At 39.9% G+C, this 18718-nt stretch overlaps 1 protein-coding gene across 14 annotated transcripts in view; it reads left to right on the top strand.

Annotated features, from left to right (window-relative positions):
* Nucleotides 1–18718, top strand: part of BMPR1B (bone morphogenetic protein receptor type 1B) — a 261476-nt gene that overhangs the window by 139284 nt on the left and 103474 nt on the right. For 4 of the 14 annotated variants that reach the window (XM_080591072.1, XM_080591063.1, XM_080591068.1 and 1 more), the window contains one exon: nt 368–503. The exons of the other annotated variants lie outside the window; for them this stretch is intronic. In XM_080591072.1, the coding sequence (XP_080447198.1) occupies nt 491–503 (13 nt within the window). In that variant the 5' untranslated portion in view covers nt 368–490. The remainder of the gene's footprint in view (nt 1–367; nt 504–18718) is intronic. 14 annotated transcript variants of the gene reach the window in all.

The raw sequence follows: 18718 nt of genomic DNA, 5'->3' as shown, positions 1-18718 counted from the left end.
TTGTGACTGTACATACTTATCTGACTGCAGCCCTGACAGTTGTTATTATTGTATTTTTTTTCTATTACCATGCCTATTACTTCTATAGGCACACAAATTATTTACTATTGGAGGATTTGCATGGTTCTTACAGAGCATAAACTGCTCTTCAGTGTAGAAGACTATGCCTCTGTGTATATCATTGCCCTGTGTTAATGTGGCTTAACTGTTGGTAAGCCACATTTATAACCAGTGACCATAAACTGCAAGTGTGTACATTTTTGTGGAGTAGCTGGTGTATAACGTTAGCCACCTGAACTTACAGTGAGGTGGATTGTTTGCTTTCCCATACAATTTAGTGAAACATTTTCTATTTTGCATATTCAAGTGACGTTCAAAGGACTCCATGGAGAATGATGTCAGGATTGCAGATATTGCAGTCGTCCTGCCCCAGGGAAGCAAACAGCCTCTGAGCAGAGTTTGACCTGTTCCTGAAGATCTTGATATAACCATGCGTGAGCTCTGTAGGTATTTTTGTTCTTTGTGATGGAGTTTTCTTGACCCTTCCTAAGCCCCACAGAGGGATGCTTTAATGGCATGTTAACCTACTGATCAGTGAACTCTGCGCTAATGGGTCACTGTAGAGGCAGAGATTTTCTCTCTGATAGCTGGGATTATCCATGGAAAGTCCAATTACCCGCTGGGGCTGGGGTGAGAAAAGTCGCACGCTACCTCTTTAGCACTTGTGTCTGTAGGAATTGTGACAGCATTGGGTATTGCAGGGGTTAATGTTGGGGCTGTTTGACTATTGTTAATATATGTGGGAGGGCTGTCGAGTGGTTACCTGCTGGGGGGGGGAATGCAGTGAGCTCCAAGGCTGAGAGGTGTTGAAATTTGCTCCCAGAGGTTTCACAAAACTAATGACTAGGGGGGCTTCACTAGAAAGATAAGTAGGTATTACTTTTTTTTTTCTTTTTTTTTTTTTGTGTGTGATGCCTCCCCTTATTAATTGGAGCAGGAATACAGTTGTAGAAATACCTCAGAATCAAAGCCCTCCCTGTTAATTGGTTCCTTTAAAACAGACCACCAGTGTTCAATTACCTGTTGTGCAGTTATTCCACTTGAAAATCTACATTTGCTAGCCTCCTTGGCCTCTGAAAACACAGGAAAGTGAGCTGGAACCCCATACAATGAATTGAATGTCACCCCTCAGAGCATTCACTTGAGGCTCCAAAATCTCCCACGCGGTCGTGTCTTATCAGTTAAATCACAACTAAAATGGGACAGGAGTCAAAACCACAAAACACCAGAAGATTTGCAGTAAGAGCTTGAGTGGGTGATGGTGGGCATGGCTGTCTCTCTTCATGGCCGTGTCATGTTTGGGGTTGAATGCAGGTAATCTTCATTGTTGCTTGAATGCCAGAGGTGACCCTGCCCCTTGTGAGGTCATAATGGAGTCTGAAAAACATCCTGGCTTTAGCAGCTGTGTTTCCAAGGGTGATATAAACCCATGGGTTTGCTTTCACGTTGTGTTTGCTTGCTTGCTATTTAGCTTGATTTTGTGGTCCATTTTGAGGACTCACAGTCAGAAATAGGTAATCAGGTTGGTACAACAGCTTCATCTATACTCTGCATTCATGGGTAAAAGGTGTGTAGACTATGGGTATAGCAGCAAAAAGCAATCTTTTCATCACAGTAACTTTTGCAAGAGCTTTGCTCTTTGTTCCAGGCTGTGCTTGCTAACAATATCAACTAGATTGTGTCACCTAAAATGCCTTTTTTTCCCCTCCATGTAATAAGTTAACTTTCTGTTATTTACCTTATAGCTACCGGTTGCTAAATATAGAATTTCAGGCTAATTGCCCACTATTATTTTTATTTTGTGGTGTTTGAGCCCAGTAAAACAATTTCTTAGACTATATAAACGGACTGGCATTTTGTTCACAATGTCACGTTTTAATAGCAGTATGTCGTTCGCTTACAATACACTGTGCACTGAACAAAGAGGAAAAGATCCAAGCCCTACTGTCAATGAGATTATGGCTTAGCCAAGAAAGTACATGGAAAGAAAGGAAGGGAGGAATGGAGCTAGTTAATATAAAAATATGTATGCACGTATACATGCAAAGATAACTTCATAGAAACAGGTGTATGCCTTGGATGAAAATAGCCCTTTGGGTTCTATATGCAAGGTACGCTGCACAAATAACATATGCAATTCTTGGTGGTTTCACTGATTTATCATGGGGGAAGTGGAGAGCTGAGCATCATTTCTGATGGAAAATGGTGACATGCCAGAGAGGGAGGATTGCTTATGATGCATCAGTTTTGAAGAAATTTTATTCAGGAAAGATGTCTTGGATCTGGGACTGACTTTTCTAGTCAGGACCAGAATAACAAAGATCAGTATGCCTAGTAGCAAATACCTGATAGAGCACAGTTGCTGATAGCAAATGACTAAAATTTTATCTTGTGAATTTGCCTGATTCAGATCAGGAATGTGGGCCCTTGCTTCCCATACTATAGCTGAGCAGTTCCCATACTAACTTATTAAATAGTGAGCTTCTCAAGCCTCTCTACTCAAAACTGCTTCTCTTTGTGCATGTGCTGAGATGCTTACTGGGTTGGGGACTCAGGCTCAGGTCTCACATGTTGCGGCTCTTAATATCTTGACTATTGAGTCCTTCCGTGTCTTATCTGTTGTGAAAATTCTATTTTTGCTGTGCGAATTCCTTAATTCAGAGCAGGCTATTAGGTATTTGGAATAACATTATCTTTCCTTCTGTGATTTTTTGAGGAAATGTTTTTTGAGAAATCTTGGTTTCATGAAGAGATTTGAAAGAAAATTTCTCCTTTTTTTTTTTTTTTTAATAAATATTCCTGGTAATCTCTACTAAGTTTTTCCCCATTCAGATTTCATCTTGGGGCAAACTGTTTCCTGGTAGTAAACATTGCGGTATTTATTTCCATCTTCAGGTTGGTTTCCTCTGCAACTCTTTATTCTATATATTTTTTTTTCTTATAGGTTCTCATGTAGACATGGAAGAGGGGGCATAGAATTTACCCTTTATGCCAGTGTTGTCTCAATCATGAAGTATCATGTCAGTGTCATAAGTATCATGTCATCAGTGTCAGAAAAGAGCCACCTGTGTCTTTTCAACTCCACAGCTCGATGCTGATGGCTTTGGGAGCTGTGCTATTGCACAGCTTCAGTCTGTGTAATGAACTTGAGAGCAAATCGCAAAACAAAAATGGGCTCGTGGGACCAAAGAAAACTGTTTATGTTTTGTGAGTCAGTGCTCTTCCAATATTCAAGTGGGCTCTCCTTTGCCTCCCAGAAGTGATTCTGCCTTTTCTGTTCCTTCCAGCTTTGAATTTACAGCTCGGTAGGTTCTCTTGCTAACCTGAAGGGCAGGCACAACTCAGAACTTTTGAACCCTGTCTGCAGGTGTCCCATAGAGTGATGCTATTGGCATGATGCTATGGATATTTAAAAACTGAATTGACATCGGAATTTACTCACTGAATGTGTAGCGAGGATCATGTTTTGCAGTTTGATTTGTATTTGCTAGTTGCTATCAATCTTCTTATCATTGAATTTCCCCTTTTGCTCAGGAAACTGCAGTTAAAATAGTTACATCAACAACATTATGTATGGATACCAGGAGCGTACTTAATGTCCAAGTGAAACACTTCTCGGCTTGTGAGCAGGTGCATGTTCAGCACCATGTGTGTTTACAGAAGACTCTATTTGTGGGTGCTTAGGCCCTCGATCACTGACCTTTATCTTTTTTTTTCTCCATGCACAGGAAATCTAGTCATATTTGAGCAAGACTTATTCGCTTAACCAGTGCCCATTTAGGCAGGTCAAGAATGCAGAGAATTACACATGGTCATTTCTTAATGTTGGTTTAGAAATAACATTTGTAGTATGAACAAACCTTTCGAGTTTTTCTTAGTCTACAGAATGAAATGTGGGTACTTCTGGGATGAAGAAGACTCAAGCTTTCATGTCATTTTAAAAAATGTGAATTATTGGTCTAATGCTGTTCCTAATTTATTTAAAGTGTTTAATATTTGGGTTAAAAAAAATAATCATTTTTAACATTTTCTTTGTGCTTTACAGTTGAACTACTGAGTTCTGGTAGCCTAAGATACATCTTGATCTAGATGAAAATTCTCATACTTTAGGAGTTCAAATGTGCAAAACCTGCTTGACCATATAGAAAAGAAGGGTTTGAGGAAAGAGTTGGGGGTTTTAATGCACTTCAGATGCTGTCTTTTATATAATGTACTTCTTCGTTTAGATGCTGCCTTTGGTATTGACTAGTATGGGCAGACTTGACCATGGACGAACCTCAACAAAACCACAGCGCTTCAAACGTGAACTGTGCAGAGGAGGAACCAGGCAACCACTCCGTGTTCCAGGAGCCTCCAACCTGTTGCCTCCTCTGTCAAACTGGCATTTAAGAAAACATTTCTCTTAGCAAGGGACAAAATATTCTGATTTTTCGCAGTCCTTTGCAGCCTGGAGTGTTACTTGGCCCACAGGCCATGTCTGAAATCTTTCTCTTAAGGTCAGCATACCCTTTACTTAGGCGTTGGGCTATGTGCCAGAGCACTGAAGTGGGACCATGGTTTCTGGAAAAATTAAAATAAGCCAGCGAATCGTAGTTATTTACTGTATTTCATCCCACCTCAGAAACCATAAGTGTAAAGTGTGATTTTTAATTAACAAGCACATTGTCCTAGTGCTTTGAGTTGGAAAATTACATATCAGTATCTAGACTGTTTAGCAGACCATTCATTCCTCCCTCCAAGCCATAAATAATATCCTTCAACTTCCTAGGAATGTTTTTCTGCTTACTTTTAGCAATCATAGGTACATATGAAGTATTAATCACAGCGGCAAAATAAATGAAGGGTGATAATTGAATAAGGCTATGCCATTTGCTAAACCGAAAAAAATTTCCATCACTGCGTCTCCTCTACTTTATCACTACAGTGGCTTGTCCTTACATCCAGCAAGAGTTTTGTCTACTAACCTTGAAATGTATCTTTGTGTTTATTGTCAGGACCTTGCTGGCAAATTGAGCTTGACAATAAGATGGTAAAGGCAGGGGGAAGCAGGGTGACCTGGGACACACAGTTCTGCTAAAACCTTTCAAGGTTCGTAGAGTGCCTTTTCTTTTCCAATGAATCAAATTACCAGCTGCGTGGCCAGTTCGGTTAGCTAATCATTAATGTGGGATGTGTGAATTAACGAGTTTGTAACCCTTTCTTTTGCTAATTAATTTTTGTCTGTGTGAGAATACTCTTCCTCCTGGTGCTGAGTGCTTTTAACTGAGGCAAGTGCATTTATGAGTGGCCAACGTGGTCATGGAGGTGGGTCCTACCGTCTTTGCCCAGGTAGACAAGCTGTTGGCTTGGCTTGGAGGGAACCAAAGAGGGTTTGTCTGCACCCTGTGGTAACCAGCAGATTTGGGGTCTGGCCTGTGGTACGTGCCCCTGGCCATCAGCCATTTGGAGCCTGGGGCAAGAAGTGCTGCTGCTACTGAGTAAGTGTGTGTGAAAGGTGAAATGCAAAACCCTGTCCTTTTTACTGGGACTAAATCCTTCTTTTGCTGGAACAAGCATTTCTCATCAGTTTGATGCATGTGTAGCCTTACAGTCTTAGAGTTCTGATTGCTTTAGACATGTTCCCTGCATTGATCTTGTGCCAATAAGAGTGGGCCTGGGTAGGTGCTAGTTGTTCAGACCCTTTCCTTCTTCATGCCAATGGTCTACAGACAGCAGGTGCAGGACCCCTGATGGATTGAGTGTGGCTTAAACTCAGATTCTCTTAGTGTGATAACAGAAAGAACTTGAAAGGTTTTCCCTTTGTCTTTGTATGTTCAAAGTGACACGCTTAGTGGATGAGGGAAAGGCTGTGGATGTGGTCTACCTTGACTTCAGTAAGGCTTTTGATACCGTTTCCCACAACATTCTCCTCAAGAAACTGGCTACTCATGGCTTGGACTGGTGTACGCTTCATTGGGTTAAAAACTGGCTGGGTAGCTGGGCCCAAAGAGTTGTGGTGAATGGAGTCAAATCCAGTTGGAGGCCGGTCACTAGTGGCGTCCCCCAGGGCTCAGTACTGGGGCCAGTTCTCTTTAATATCTTTATTGATGATCTGGATGAGGGGATTGAGTGCACCCTCAGTAAGTTTGCAGACGACACCAAGTTAGGTGTGTGTGTCGATCTGCTCGAGGGTAGGAAGGCTCTGCAGGAGGATCTGGATAGGCTGGACCGATGGGCTGAGGCCAACTGTATGGAGTTCAACAAGGCCAAGTGCCGGGTCCTGCACCTGGGGCGCAACAACCCCAAGCAGAGTTACAGGCTGGGTGATGAGTGGTTGGAAAGCTGCCTGGCGGAGATGGACCTGGGAGTACTGGTTGATAGTCGGATGAATATGAGCCAGCAGTGTGCTCAGGTGGTCAAGAAGGCCAACAGCATCCTGGCTTGTATAAGAAGCAGTGTGGCCAGCAGGTCTAGGGAAGTGATTGTCCCGTTGTACTCGGCTCTGGTGAGGCCGCACCTCGAGTACTGTGTTCAGTTTTGGGCCCCTCGCTACAAGAAGGACATGGAGGTGCTCGAGAGAGTCCAGAGAAGGGCGACGAAGCTGGTGAGGGGTCTGGAGAACAAGGCTTACAAGGAGCGGCTGAGGGAGCTGGGATTGTTCAGCCTGGAGAAGAGGAGGCTCAGGGGTGACCTTATCGCTCTCTACAGGTACCTTAAAGGAGGCTGTAGTGAGGTAGGGGTTGGTCTATTCTCCCACGTGCCTGGTGACAGGACGAGGGGGAATGGGCTAAAGTTGCACCAGGGAAGGTTTAGGTTGGATGTTAGGAAGACCTTCTTTACTGAAAGGGTTGTTAGGCATTGGAATGGGCTGCCCAGGGAAGTGGCTGAGTCACCATCCCTGGAGGTCTTTAAGAGACGTTTAGATGTAGCCCTTAGTGATATGATTTAGTGGAGGACTTGTTAGTGTTAGGTCAGAGGTTGGACTCGGTGATCTTGGAGGTCTCTTCCAACCTAGATGATTCTGTGATTCTGTGATTTGCTCAGGGCTGCCTTATCTCAACTAGGCTCTAAGTAGGGTTCAGACCCAGTGCCCATCTCCCCCTTGTTCAGAGCACTTTTCCTCCGTGTCCTCGGGGCTCCTCCAGCCACACTGCTGCTGATTCCCATCCCAGTCCTTCCCCTGTGAGCTGCAGTAGCAGGGCTGGCCGGCTGGCTCTTGCTACTTTTCCAACTGTCCAGCTTTGCTTAACAAAAGGAAGAAAAACACATGGTGCAAGATTTTTGCTTTATTCTATACAGAGACAGAACAAATGTACTTATTATAGAATAGCAGAGACTTATTCATATAGCAGCTACTAACTCAATTTCTTAAGCCACTGAGCACAAACGTGCATCTGTCAGTAGTCAAATAGTTTTTCTGCAGCCATTTTCAACAAAGGAAAAGAAATAGCATACCCACTGAATGTGACTGAAAAGAGATGCTCTTTGAAATACAGGCATTTTCCCACTGTTGAGCTATTCCAGCTAAGATGTTGTGGGATAGAGGAATTGTTTGTAAAGTGCATATATGGTCAGAAAAGGACTGTACAAATACTATCATCCTTCTCCAGAGATCTAAAATCTGTCTCTATTCCAAGATCTATCTGCTTTCTTTACTTCAAAAATAAACGCTAATGTCTTTTTACTCTTACTGACTCTATAATGGTATGAGAAAATGAGCTGGAATCTATTCTTGGTTGGTGATCATCATCAAAATTGTTAATTGCTTTCTAATCTGCTAATTTTCTAATTTTTGAGCTAGAGAGAATACAGTGTGACTTCAGATGTGATTTGTAAAGTGGGCTGTTAGAAGAACAACTTTTTTGGTTTGTTTATTTTAAACTTTTATAAACTGAGAAAATGTACTTTGGATTCATTGTAAGATAAATATTGAATTTCAGTAAGTCACTTCTGCTAAACCACTTTTCATCCTGGACTTGCCCTACCAGGTCATTTTACTCTCATGTAGATTTTTGAATATTCATGCCAGTTAGCATCTTTACTTCTTCCACTCTCAGACCTCTTTAGGATAAACTGATAAACTGATACATACCACATAAATAGCAATTTGCATTTTGAGAAGAATTTTGAAAGTCTTCGTTAATGCTTTTTTTCCTGTAGTAAAATGGTAACATGCATGTTTTTAGGATGAAAGCTGAGAGTGTGTTAAGTAACTTATTCTGGGCACAAAAGGAGTCAGTGGTATTTAACCTCAGAATAAGCGACTTCAGTGTGTAATTGACTTTCAGCTCTAGGCATATAAATGATAGGAATATACATATATATTTTATATATATATAAAATATAATAACTGCAGTGTGTGTGTGTATATACATATATATAATATATATATATATATATATATGAAAGAACTGCAGTGCAATTATTCCACCTGTACTGGAGTGATAGCTTCCATGGTGATTCAGCTGTCAGGAGTCACTCAGGGCTTTGTAAATGTGCCCAGGAGGGGGGATGGGCTCTCAGTCCTTAGGCCAGATGTCTAGATCACATCTCAGTGATGCATCAAAATAGGTGGACACTTGGGACATCAGCCTACCTCTTGAACTCAAATGAAATAAAGGTCGCTATCTCTTTTATATTTTGTGAGATATCTGTGAGATGCAGGGCATGCTTTAAATGATATAGGGTTGTCTTTCTGACAAGGAGCCCATTGAAGTCATCAGCAAAATTGTTCATGGGACCCCAGCAAGATAGCAAATCAAGGGTCCTGATGAAGTTCAGTGTGAAAAAGTCCCTCCATGATTGCTTTTCATGAGTAGTAATTTAATGATCCATAATGATGCCAGTCATATAATTTCCATTTTGAGTGTTCAATAGACTTTCTCGCATCTGTAGTTCAAGGAAATTAGGAAGATGAATGTTTTATAAAAATAAAAAACTTTCTTTTTAAATGATGAATGAATAAAGAACACAATTTAAATTAGTATGGAGAGCATATCATGAGGTGAACATACTTTTGAGAATGTTCCCTAAGACACTTAATGTTGTTGGATGTGCAAGATATAGTTCATTAATGGGAAGAAAGGAAAGATACTAAGATTAGCTAAATTTATGCTGTCTTTGGTGTTTATCTACAAGGCGTCACTATACTGTATGCCCAGCTGGTGAATGTTGCACGTACAATGTGTGTGACCAAATCCTCAAAGTATATTTGGAAATCTGTCTCTAAACATTAGACCTCAGTTTTATGCTCTTTTGTAAGCTGGAGCGTAGATACAGTGCATGAATATAAATACTTCAACACTAATGAAAGTTCACATTTATTGAAAATATGTAGGTAAGCTCAAATATGTGCTATCTGATAATGTGTTCTCTCTGGTTTATATTTCTCTTTGTCAAGGTGAGATGCTACTCCATAGTAAAGTGCTATCTCAAAAATCAAGGCATTTCAGAAATTTCAGTAACATCATTCATGAAGGAGAATATTATTTCATGTGGGTATGACTGGTAAAATTTGAGGCCCTGGTGGATGGTTTTTAAAATATTTTGCCACACAGGTCCTCAAAAGATTTATGAGAAATACTTGCATTTCAGTCGTTGACAGTGTCATGCTTGCCTTATTTATTGGTCCTGTCGTCTCCGTGCTTTTGGAAGTATCACCTCTAATTGTTCTGAATAATTGCAGCAACACCTGCTGGCAAGCTCCAAGCTGATATACTGGAAGCTTTCCCATGGTTGACGTCAGCTAAGAAACCATTTGTGTCCTTAGCAGATGTTTTTGATTTCTTTTTCACATGGGATTTACTTTAGATCTATTCTCTTACTACAGTAAATGCCAGCCAGCTCTTTTAGGCTGTTTACAATTAGAAAATATATTAACTGGGTTACTGGCAACAAACTTATGTGGGTGTTATTTATGCATCTTCTGTCTTATGAATTCCTTTCCTCTTCTCCATTCTTCTGTTTTACAGAAGTTTGACATTTCATATTTTTAACCTTCTAATTAAAAAAAAAATCTCTACATTGTCTGCTGTTAGATTAAAGGTCAACCTGATGGCGTTGGCTCTCTTTCTTGGTCTTACTCTGGTACCATCTTGAACCAGTAACTTTTGCTTCCATTTGCTTTTAATAAACCGGGTACTCAGTTCCTTTCTTGTTTATGTTCTGTATGGTTTTACAAATTTCTGACTGCTTCCTTGCAGTTCCTTTCCAGATTTTTAAAATTATTTTTACAGTATATGTCCCGAAGACTTTGGTTTTCATTAAAAAAAAAAAAAAGATTAATGAACAATGAAATATACCCAGATGAATGGCCCTACAATAGAAAACAGTAGACCCCCAAACTATACAGTGGTATTAATATGTACTTTGAATCTTTCTGTGCTTGGGATAATGTGTCATTGAAGTTAGAGACAGTAATATCTTTTGACAGCGTAGATTTAAATAAGTTAAAAATTCCACGTTACTTGGGAATTTTTGGTTCATTATTCTTTGACAGGGTAGCTATGCTAGTCTGCTGATGCCAAAATGATATTTCTTAAGGTGTACAACATGGACATATAAAGTCTTTCTAAAGATTTCAGACTGGACCTTGATATGTAACCGTGATGCCTACCCTCTCTCCTTCCCTCTTCTGCTAAAAAATTGCTCCCTCCTCTTAGAAAACAAACAAACAACAGAAAAAAATCCTGAAAAGTAGACTTCAGATATCACAGAATCCATGAGGGGTAAAACAAGCCCTATTGCTTACTGAATCAAGAAAACTTTTCTGGAGTGGCTGAAAACTACTAAAAACAGTATACCGTCATGTTTTGCTGGGCACCTTTATAAAATGCAAGTCTGCAAAGCCCTGAGCATGTCCCCTTAGTTGCCTGTTGTCAGTGTATCTTCTGTGAGCAGCGAGGATAGTCATTGCTCGCAAAGCTAATGAGTCTGCCTGTGTTTATTTCAGGGTGTTAACCTCATAGATCCAATGCCAGAAATCCTAGGGAAATTTCTTTTTCTTTCTGAGGTTAGTTGTTACCATTTCCTAGCTGCAGATGCTCTCTCTTAAATAAAAACCTCTTTGAGGTATTCTCTTTCATCCAAGAGAGGTTTGTTTGATAGTTAGGTATTCTTTGTGCGTGATCTTTTTCTACAGGGTGTCCGTCCTCTGCCTTGGAATAAACTGACAGGTAAATTAAGGAATGTCAGTGACCCAAACTATGTTACATTACTAAAGCTTAAGAGTCTTTATCCTTCTGACTTACGTACTAATTAACGTTTTCTCTGATTCTGCTTATTATTATTTATACTGAACTGACAGTTTTGTCCTGTGACTTTTGAAGCATTATGTCTGCATCGACCTTGATTCAAATTTAAGTGAATTTCATCGCAGCTCGGGGAATGAACCACTCCTGTTATGCTCAGGTTTTGTCCTAATGAAGAGTTAAGATACATGCATAAGATGCCCTGTGCTGATATATTCCTTAATATGGTATAGTCAGCATGAACACATTAGGTTGCGTTAGTGAAGTAAATTATACACTCCCCTCTCCTCGCTCTCTCCTTAGTGCTAAGATACCAAGATGTTTGCATCAATACAGTTTACTCTACAATGTACAGCCATTCCTTCTGTTGGAAAGTTGCAGTTATAATCATCTCCAGGCTTCAATTTGTGCCGTACATGGCCATCTATGTGTTTTTTTGTACCCATTCCAACCACCTGGGTCCCATTACTCCCATTTGGTTCCCATTGCATTGACTTCCTGTCTGTGTTACAGAGTTGACTTCAATTTTTGAGCATGTAACATAAAAGGTCTTGCATGGACTGTATGTGCAAAAAAGTTCTCAATATAATCCAAAATGTTCATTTAATTTCTGTGTATTCTTACTCATTGCAACATCAGTCTATGGAAGCCAGCATCAAAGTGTAAGAAAGCCTCTCAGTTCAGTTTCTCCATAGAACAAAGAATGTTTCAAAAATACCATTAAAAACAAAACAAAACAAAAACCATAACCCTAGTTCTTACAGAATTGAAGAAAATGCTAGAAGAGGTCTTCAAGGGTCAACTGATGTACAACTGTGTCCCAAGGCAGGATTCTTATATACTCAAGGAACTCTAGAGAGATACTGTTCCAACCTTGTCTTAAATGGGTATTCTGCCAGCTTTACTGGTGTTTTAGACTTCATGGTATGCAACAGTAATTTCGTGTTGTGCAGTGATGCCTGATGCTGAAGCTAAATTTGCTGTTCTCTTTCTCACTGGGAATTCACTGGAATTTATGGGATGTTTTCTTCATTTCCTCAAGGACCAAAATGTTCCTCCATGCTGCCTATAATGCTTTTTCATGCAGCAATATCAAATATATTTCCCTGTCTGATGAGAACACCATGAAGGGGATACACAAAGACTGAGTAATTCCACAGAATCACAAAATGGATTGGAAGGGACCTTAAAGACCATCCAGTTCCAACCCCCCTGCCATGGGCAGGGATACCTACCACCAGACCACGTTGCCCATAGCCCCATCCAGCCTTGCCCTGAACTCTTCCAGGGATGGGGCATCCACAGCTTCTCTGGGCAGCCTGTGCTGGTGCCTCACCACACTCAGAGTAAAGGATTTCTTGCTTATAAACTAAACAAGAGTAAATTTAGATTAGATAAAGCCATTCACCGTTGTCCTATCGCTCCAATCCCTGACAAAGAGTCCCTCCCTAGCTTTTTTTGTGGGCTCCCTTTAGGTACTGGAAGGCCGCTCTGAGGTCTTCTTTTTTTAATTTCCTTTTGTTCTCCAGGCTGAACAATCCCAACTCCTTCAGCCAGTCCCTCATTCCAGTAGTTGTGCAGTTTGTGTTTCTGTTTTTCACAGGGCAAGAAAGTAATTGAGAGCTAGAGAGGGATTCGTTTCCATGGCCATCTAGTCTAGAGGCAAATCCTTTAGCTATCTGGATGTATTTATCTCTATTATATGCCTGTTAGGGTCAAGAAAGCAAAGGAGAAATATGGGTCTTTGATTTCATAAACTGAAATGGCTCATGGGTAGAGAGCTGTGCCATAAATACTAGAAATCTGTAAATTTTTAACTTGCTTGGAAGGTGAAAAGACAAAGGCACAGCTGAAAATATTAGCTGATTAGTCTTGTGTATAAAATCTATTTAAGGAGCAATAGCACAGTACTGTATAAAAATTAATTAGAACATAGCACAGTCAGTTGTGATCAAAGAGCATACATTTATTGTGAAATATATGGTTGCTGGAGACTATTCATTTTTAATTTATTAGATTCCATAAATTGTTTTCTGATAGATTTGGAACAGAGATATATCAAGCTTATCCACATAATACTGGCTCTGGTAACTAGCTAAGTGAATTATAGTTTTGAAGTATATGCTTACCCTTTAATAGTAGTAGATGACAGCAGTGAAACTACAGGGAAGTAGCACTAGTGCTTTTTCAGGATTACAAAAGCAATTCCAGTGCGGAAGAATATGGCAATATTAGTAAAAACAAAAATAAAAGCTGGTGCTACTCCTATAATGAATGAGGGATAAAGTACAAGTTAGTTTCCTCTTACTGGTCTGATCCCTAGTGACTTCTCAAAGACAGAGATTTGGGAACGTGGATCGTGGTTGTCATTAAGGATCTGGACTGGCTGTATCCAAGGTGCATTCAGAATCTTGAAACGTTTACAAATTTACGGTGGAGTTTTTCTGCACTGATATATTGGCCTTGATTTTTCACTAGGGACAGAACGAATCTGTCCTGTCAGAGCACATCCTCCCTAGCTGGTTGAAGTCGTGCCTTCAGAATTGCCCATACAGGTGGAGGTTGTCCCATGTGCTGCAACTCCAACGACAGCCCCTGCTCAAGCAGACCTGTAAGGCCTTGGTTGTGTGTTGCTCTGTAGCAATGGTTCATATGGGAATGTTAAAATATACAAAAAGTCAATTTTGCTCACTATTTCAGTATTTATTTCTGCTTTTCCTCCAAAATACAATATACGTTGTGATGAAGTCAAGGAAGATGTGAAAATAAGTTTATATACAATTACAAATGCAGTGTAAGTTTAGTTTATACGAATAGTGGTTGCAATAAGATGGGAGTGAGGGGAGGAACTGAGGAGTGTTCTCCCCTTTGAAAACCCTTGGTTTAATTGCACACTTCCCCTACTGTTCTTTTGCTGTGAATCTCAGCTCGTTTTATCCTACTGCAAATGGGACTCCTAACAAAAAAAGTCATGTTGCTTTGGAAACTAATCTTATTTATCTATATGACCAAAAGAAATAAAAACAAAACCTTCATATTTTTCCTTTTTCTGTGCCCTAGTCTAATTAATTTTCAAGTACAGTCCTTTATGAATGTCAAAGATGATCTAGTAAAGTAGAATAAGATATTTTTTCATTCAGAAGAATCTTAAAACATCTGTTCAGTAAAGAGACCTGATGGTTAAAGGATGGAGAGTATATATTCTCAGAACTGTGTTTATGTATTCAGTAAAGGATGTATGCCAAACTCTTCAGGAAAGCAGCAGGATATTTTTGTTTTGAGATTATTCTGATATCTTGAGCCTTTTTTTATGTTCTGCAGAATATCTGGTAGCAATTTAAATACTAAACGCTCATTCTCTCTTGAATTTAGAAAAGTCAATGAGTTTCTCAAAAAGAAACTGACTTTTGGAGATGTCCAGGTGTGCACATCTAAATACTGTGAAAGGCTACACAGCGTCAGACTTTTGTTTTGTGAATAAATAAGCTATTGTAAATCAGCAGGCATGAAGCCAAGCTATAATAGAAGAATTTATTATAATTTAATGTAGATGGTGGATAGAATGGGTAGGTTGTAATTGAAGCTAAGTGAATAATTCCAGTAAATAATTTATTCAATGAAGTTATCCTGTTTTTATACTCACAGATTGTTTTTACCCCCCCTTCCCCCTCTCCACACCAGGTTTTATAGCCCCTCAGCATTTTTTCCTCCAACCAGAAGGGTAAGGGCTCTGTTTCCTTCTGTGCTGGCCACCACGGCAGCACTGCCGTTAGGTGCCACTGTGTCCCTTGGGGGCAGTCTATAGAAGTCAGTGGGGCTCCAAGCAGGACGGTCCAACGATTGTAGCAATGCTTGCAGAGACAAGAGTATGGCCGTGAGCATCGGTGCCTGCAAAATCTGGTTTTGCAGCCACTGCAGGCTGTCTTCTCAGTGTCGAGTGACTACTAGCACTGCAATGGGCAACCCTTCAAGTCAGGAATTAGTTATGTCACAGGGTTTCATAGAATCAAATAGGCTGGAGAAGACCTTCAAGATCATCAAGTCCAATTATCAACCTGACCTACAGAGTCCCATGAGTAAACCATGTCCTTGAGTGTCAAGGCCACATGTCTCTCTTCAATTTCTTTGAGACTTAGGTCTATGGGTTCACAATTGCCCTCAAGGATCTACTTGGGACAGGTAACATGGGACTTTGTAGAGGATGAAAATCATGCTTCACTTGGGTTGCCAACATCTTCTGTCTCATTTTTGTGTATGTAGGGGGCTCTTTGGTTTTGTTTTTAAGGGCATTTTTTTGCTACCTGAATAAAAATACAGTCCTGTTAAGTGCTGTTTACAAATCACAGCACTCATGCCATACACATTTCTTCCAAAGTAAAAATAAAATAAAAGCCTCTAGTCTAAGGAAGTTGTCTACCAAGTATGAATTGTGCTATTGGGCTTTGTCTTGTGAGATTTTATTTCTGTTACTGTAGACGCTAGCATTCTGCCTCTTGGTCAGTCTGTCTACTGTGCGTGTCCTTGCCCCTGTTCTGTCCTGTTCTGCCCTTTCTTCTCATTTTCCCTCCTATCCCACCCCCTGCTTTCAAAACAGTGTTTCCAGACTTCGGAGGCTTTAATCAAGTTTTACCTCTACCCAGCAGCCCATCCCTTCTCCATCATGAACTTCAACAAAAATTACTAGATGACTGTACATTCTGTTGGTTCTTTTTTTCACCCCCCCAGTTCTCTCAAAGGCTCAAGCTAGTCCTCCATACTTCATGTAACAACAGATATAGTTTTCTATAATGTTTCGTCTTCTTATTGCTTTGAGTAGTAAGAGAGTTTCACATCACAATAATTAATGTTCCTAATTGATATATGAAGTGGGGATCCACTAAAACAAATCGAGCTGCTGACATCCCATAGCTATTGCTATTTCAGTCTGGTTGCAAACTTAAACAGGCATCACTTCATCAGATTGCAATAGTCACAGCTTGCATAGCTTGTACTGAAGTGGATGAAGTAAGGCTGGGACAGAATTTGGCCAGTAGCATGAACTTGTAGCATTTGATTTTGGAGCTCTATGCTGCTGGACTGGGATGCAGATATTAAACCTTTAACGTAGCAGGAGATCCAAAAAGAAGTGCTGGTGGTGCATGCTTTTCATTCTCTCCTGTGGGAGCAACAGGTTAATGTTAATATACAGTGGTGAGCAGGTCCTGCTGTGGTTATAATTTTGCCAAAATCACCCCTGAAGTTACTGGATCAAGGTAAGCAGATTTTAGTATCATTCTGTTGTATGTTATCCCTTTGCCCTTCGCATTTATGTTCAGCATGTATTAATATCAGAATTTATTGTGCCTCAGAATGTGCTTTTTCATGCTCTCTCAGCTTCTTGCTCGTGTAGCTCTAAGATATCTATCTGTACCTCTGGAAAAGGGCCTTCACTTTAGTACTATGTACTTACTCAGCATGAGACTCGAAGGATACATCCTTTGGAGGAATACATGCTGCTGTGGTTCAGATTTTCTCATTGAGCATGAAATTAAGTAGCAGGTTGGATTTCTTAATAAGGCTTGCAACTTTCTTTTGACACATAGTAGAATTATTTGGTTTTAGGTAGATAATCCATGTAGTCTTCAAAATGATACTGTTCCTCTCCAACAGCTTCAAACCATTTGAATTTAATATTAATTTATAAAAGCAAATGATTTTAATAATAGAATGTGTGAACAATAGTCTAATCTGTTCAGCAGTCTGGTGTATTTTCTCATTGATTTCTATATTAATATTGGAGCAAAGACAGTAATTTCTGGTGCTTTTACAGCTGTAAAAACATGCCTATTGCGAAAACAGACTAAACTGTACCAAAGGACTCACTGTGCCAGCAATATTTAATACTTTATTGTAGGTCCACTGTTTTAAACATCTGTCCCTCATTTAGTATATTTTTAATACAAAATTTTTAGTGTGGGCAAAAATGTAACTGTTTATAATAAGATGCTTTCTTTGCTACTGAGAAAAAAACAGCTTAGTTAGGATTCTGTGAGAAAAAAAGATTTTTAATGATTTATAGGATTTGGGTCATTGGCCTTAGACTTCCATAAAATACGAAGTCATTTTTATTGAGACAAACACATTTCTAAGAACATGACTGTGGCTGATAAAGGAAATTCTCTTAAAGTAAATACGAAAAACAGGAGGAAGCTGGAAAGTACAGTGACCTTGTGGCCCTTGGATTCTGCTGCACATTGATAGTGCACACGAAAAGAAAGACATTGAGTTATCCAGGCTGCAAGGGGCTGGTTGAGTGGCCTTGTGCAGTAAGGAGGAAGACTTAGGAAATCAGTTGCACATGAAGATACTGAGGTTACTGCTACCTGATATTGTTTTTATTAATGTTCTGAAGGTATGATAGAGTTGTTCAGGTTGGAAGAGTCATTGGAAAGTCATCTAATCCTATCTTGTCAAAGCAGGTAACTAGAAGCAGTATGGTTTCATCAGTAAAAATCAGGAAGATGCGTTAGTTGAGGCAGCTGCACTCCTTCAAGCGTCTCACTCAGCTCACTCCAAGCTAGTGCTGTGCGTTGTAGTTTTCATCTGCAAGGTGAATTCAAAATGGTTGTTCACATGACAGCGAAGCATCATCCCATTAGCACTGACGCTAAAACACGTCTTCCGACTGCGTGTGGTCAGAGCGTTGGAAAGACATACTGGACTCTTGCTGTTTTACAGTCCATCAGCTTGTGCTGGGAGGGCTGGCTGCAGAAGGGAGCACTGTACATAATTGTTCCACACTAGTGCAATTTCCACTGTTTTCTGGAAGAGCACTACAATAAGTGACTTTTCATAGCTTTATATGTATTCAAAAAAATGATAATCCTTGTGCTAGCTTGCATTGTGTGTTTTATTTTGGATGTATAACTTTTCAGTAGTGATGAGAATAGAAAAAGTCATACCTTAAACTTTTTTTTAAGTGGAAACTTGTTAGATTTGAAGCTTACAGTGTTACACGACATCCCAGTTTAACATCCCCACAGTATATCAAACCAGTCTACACAAAAGCAAGAGAAAACAGACAGTGGCTAACTAATTCTGTCTGGCTGACTCTATTGAAAGCCCCTGTGAACACCAGCAACTGAGAGCTAACCTCAGTTTTCCTTTTTTTTTTTTTTTTTTTTTTCCAGTCAGGCCTTATGATCATTTCATTTTCTCTACTCAAGCTACACAAAGCAATTAATAATGAGGCTTGAAAAAATCTTGTACTGAAAAGCATACATATGCTGGTGCAGACAGAAGCCAAAAAAAGATGGTCTAGGCAATCATGCAAGAAAGATTTACTGATATACTGAAATTACAGATCACATTCTAGCTGCATACATATTGGCATACTTTCTAATGTTTTCTCCAAAATTTTCTGCCTGAGAGTGCTGCTTCTCCTCCTTCTC

This window comes from Anser brachyrhynchus (genome assembly GCF_964034855.1).
Source record: "Anser brachyrhynchus genome assembly, chromosome: 4".
Lineage (NCBI taxonomy): Eukaryota > Metazoa > Chordata > Aves > Anseriformes > Anatidae > Anser > Anser brachyrhynchus.
The sequence above is the reverse complement of the archived record's forward strand: the minus strand, read 5'-3'. Positions and strand labels throughout refer to the sequence as shown.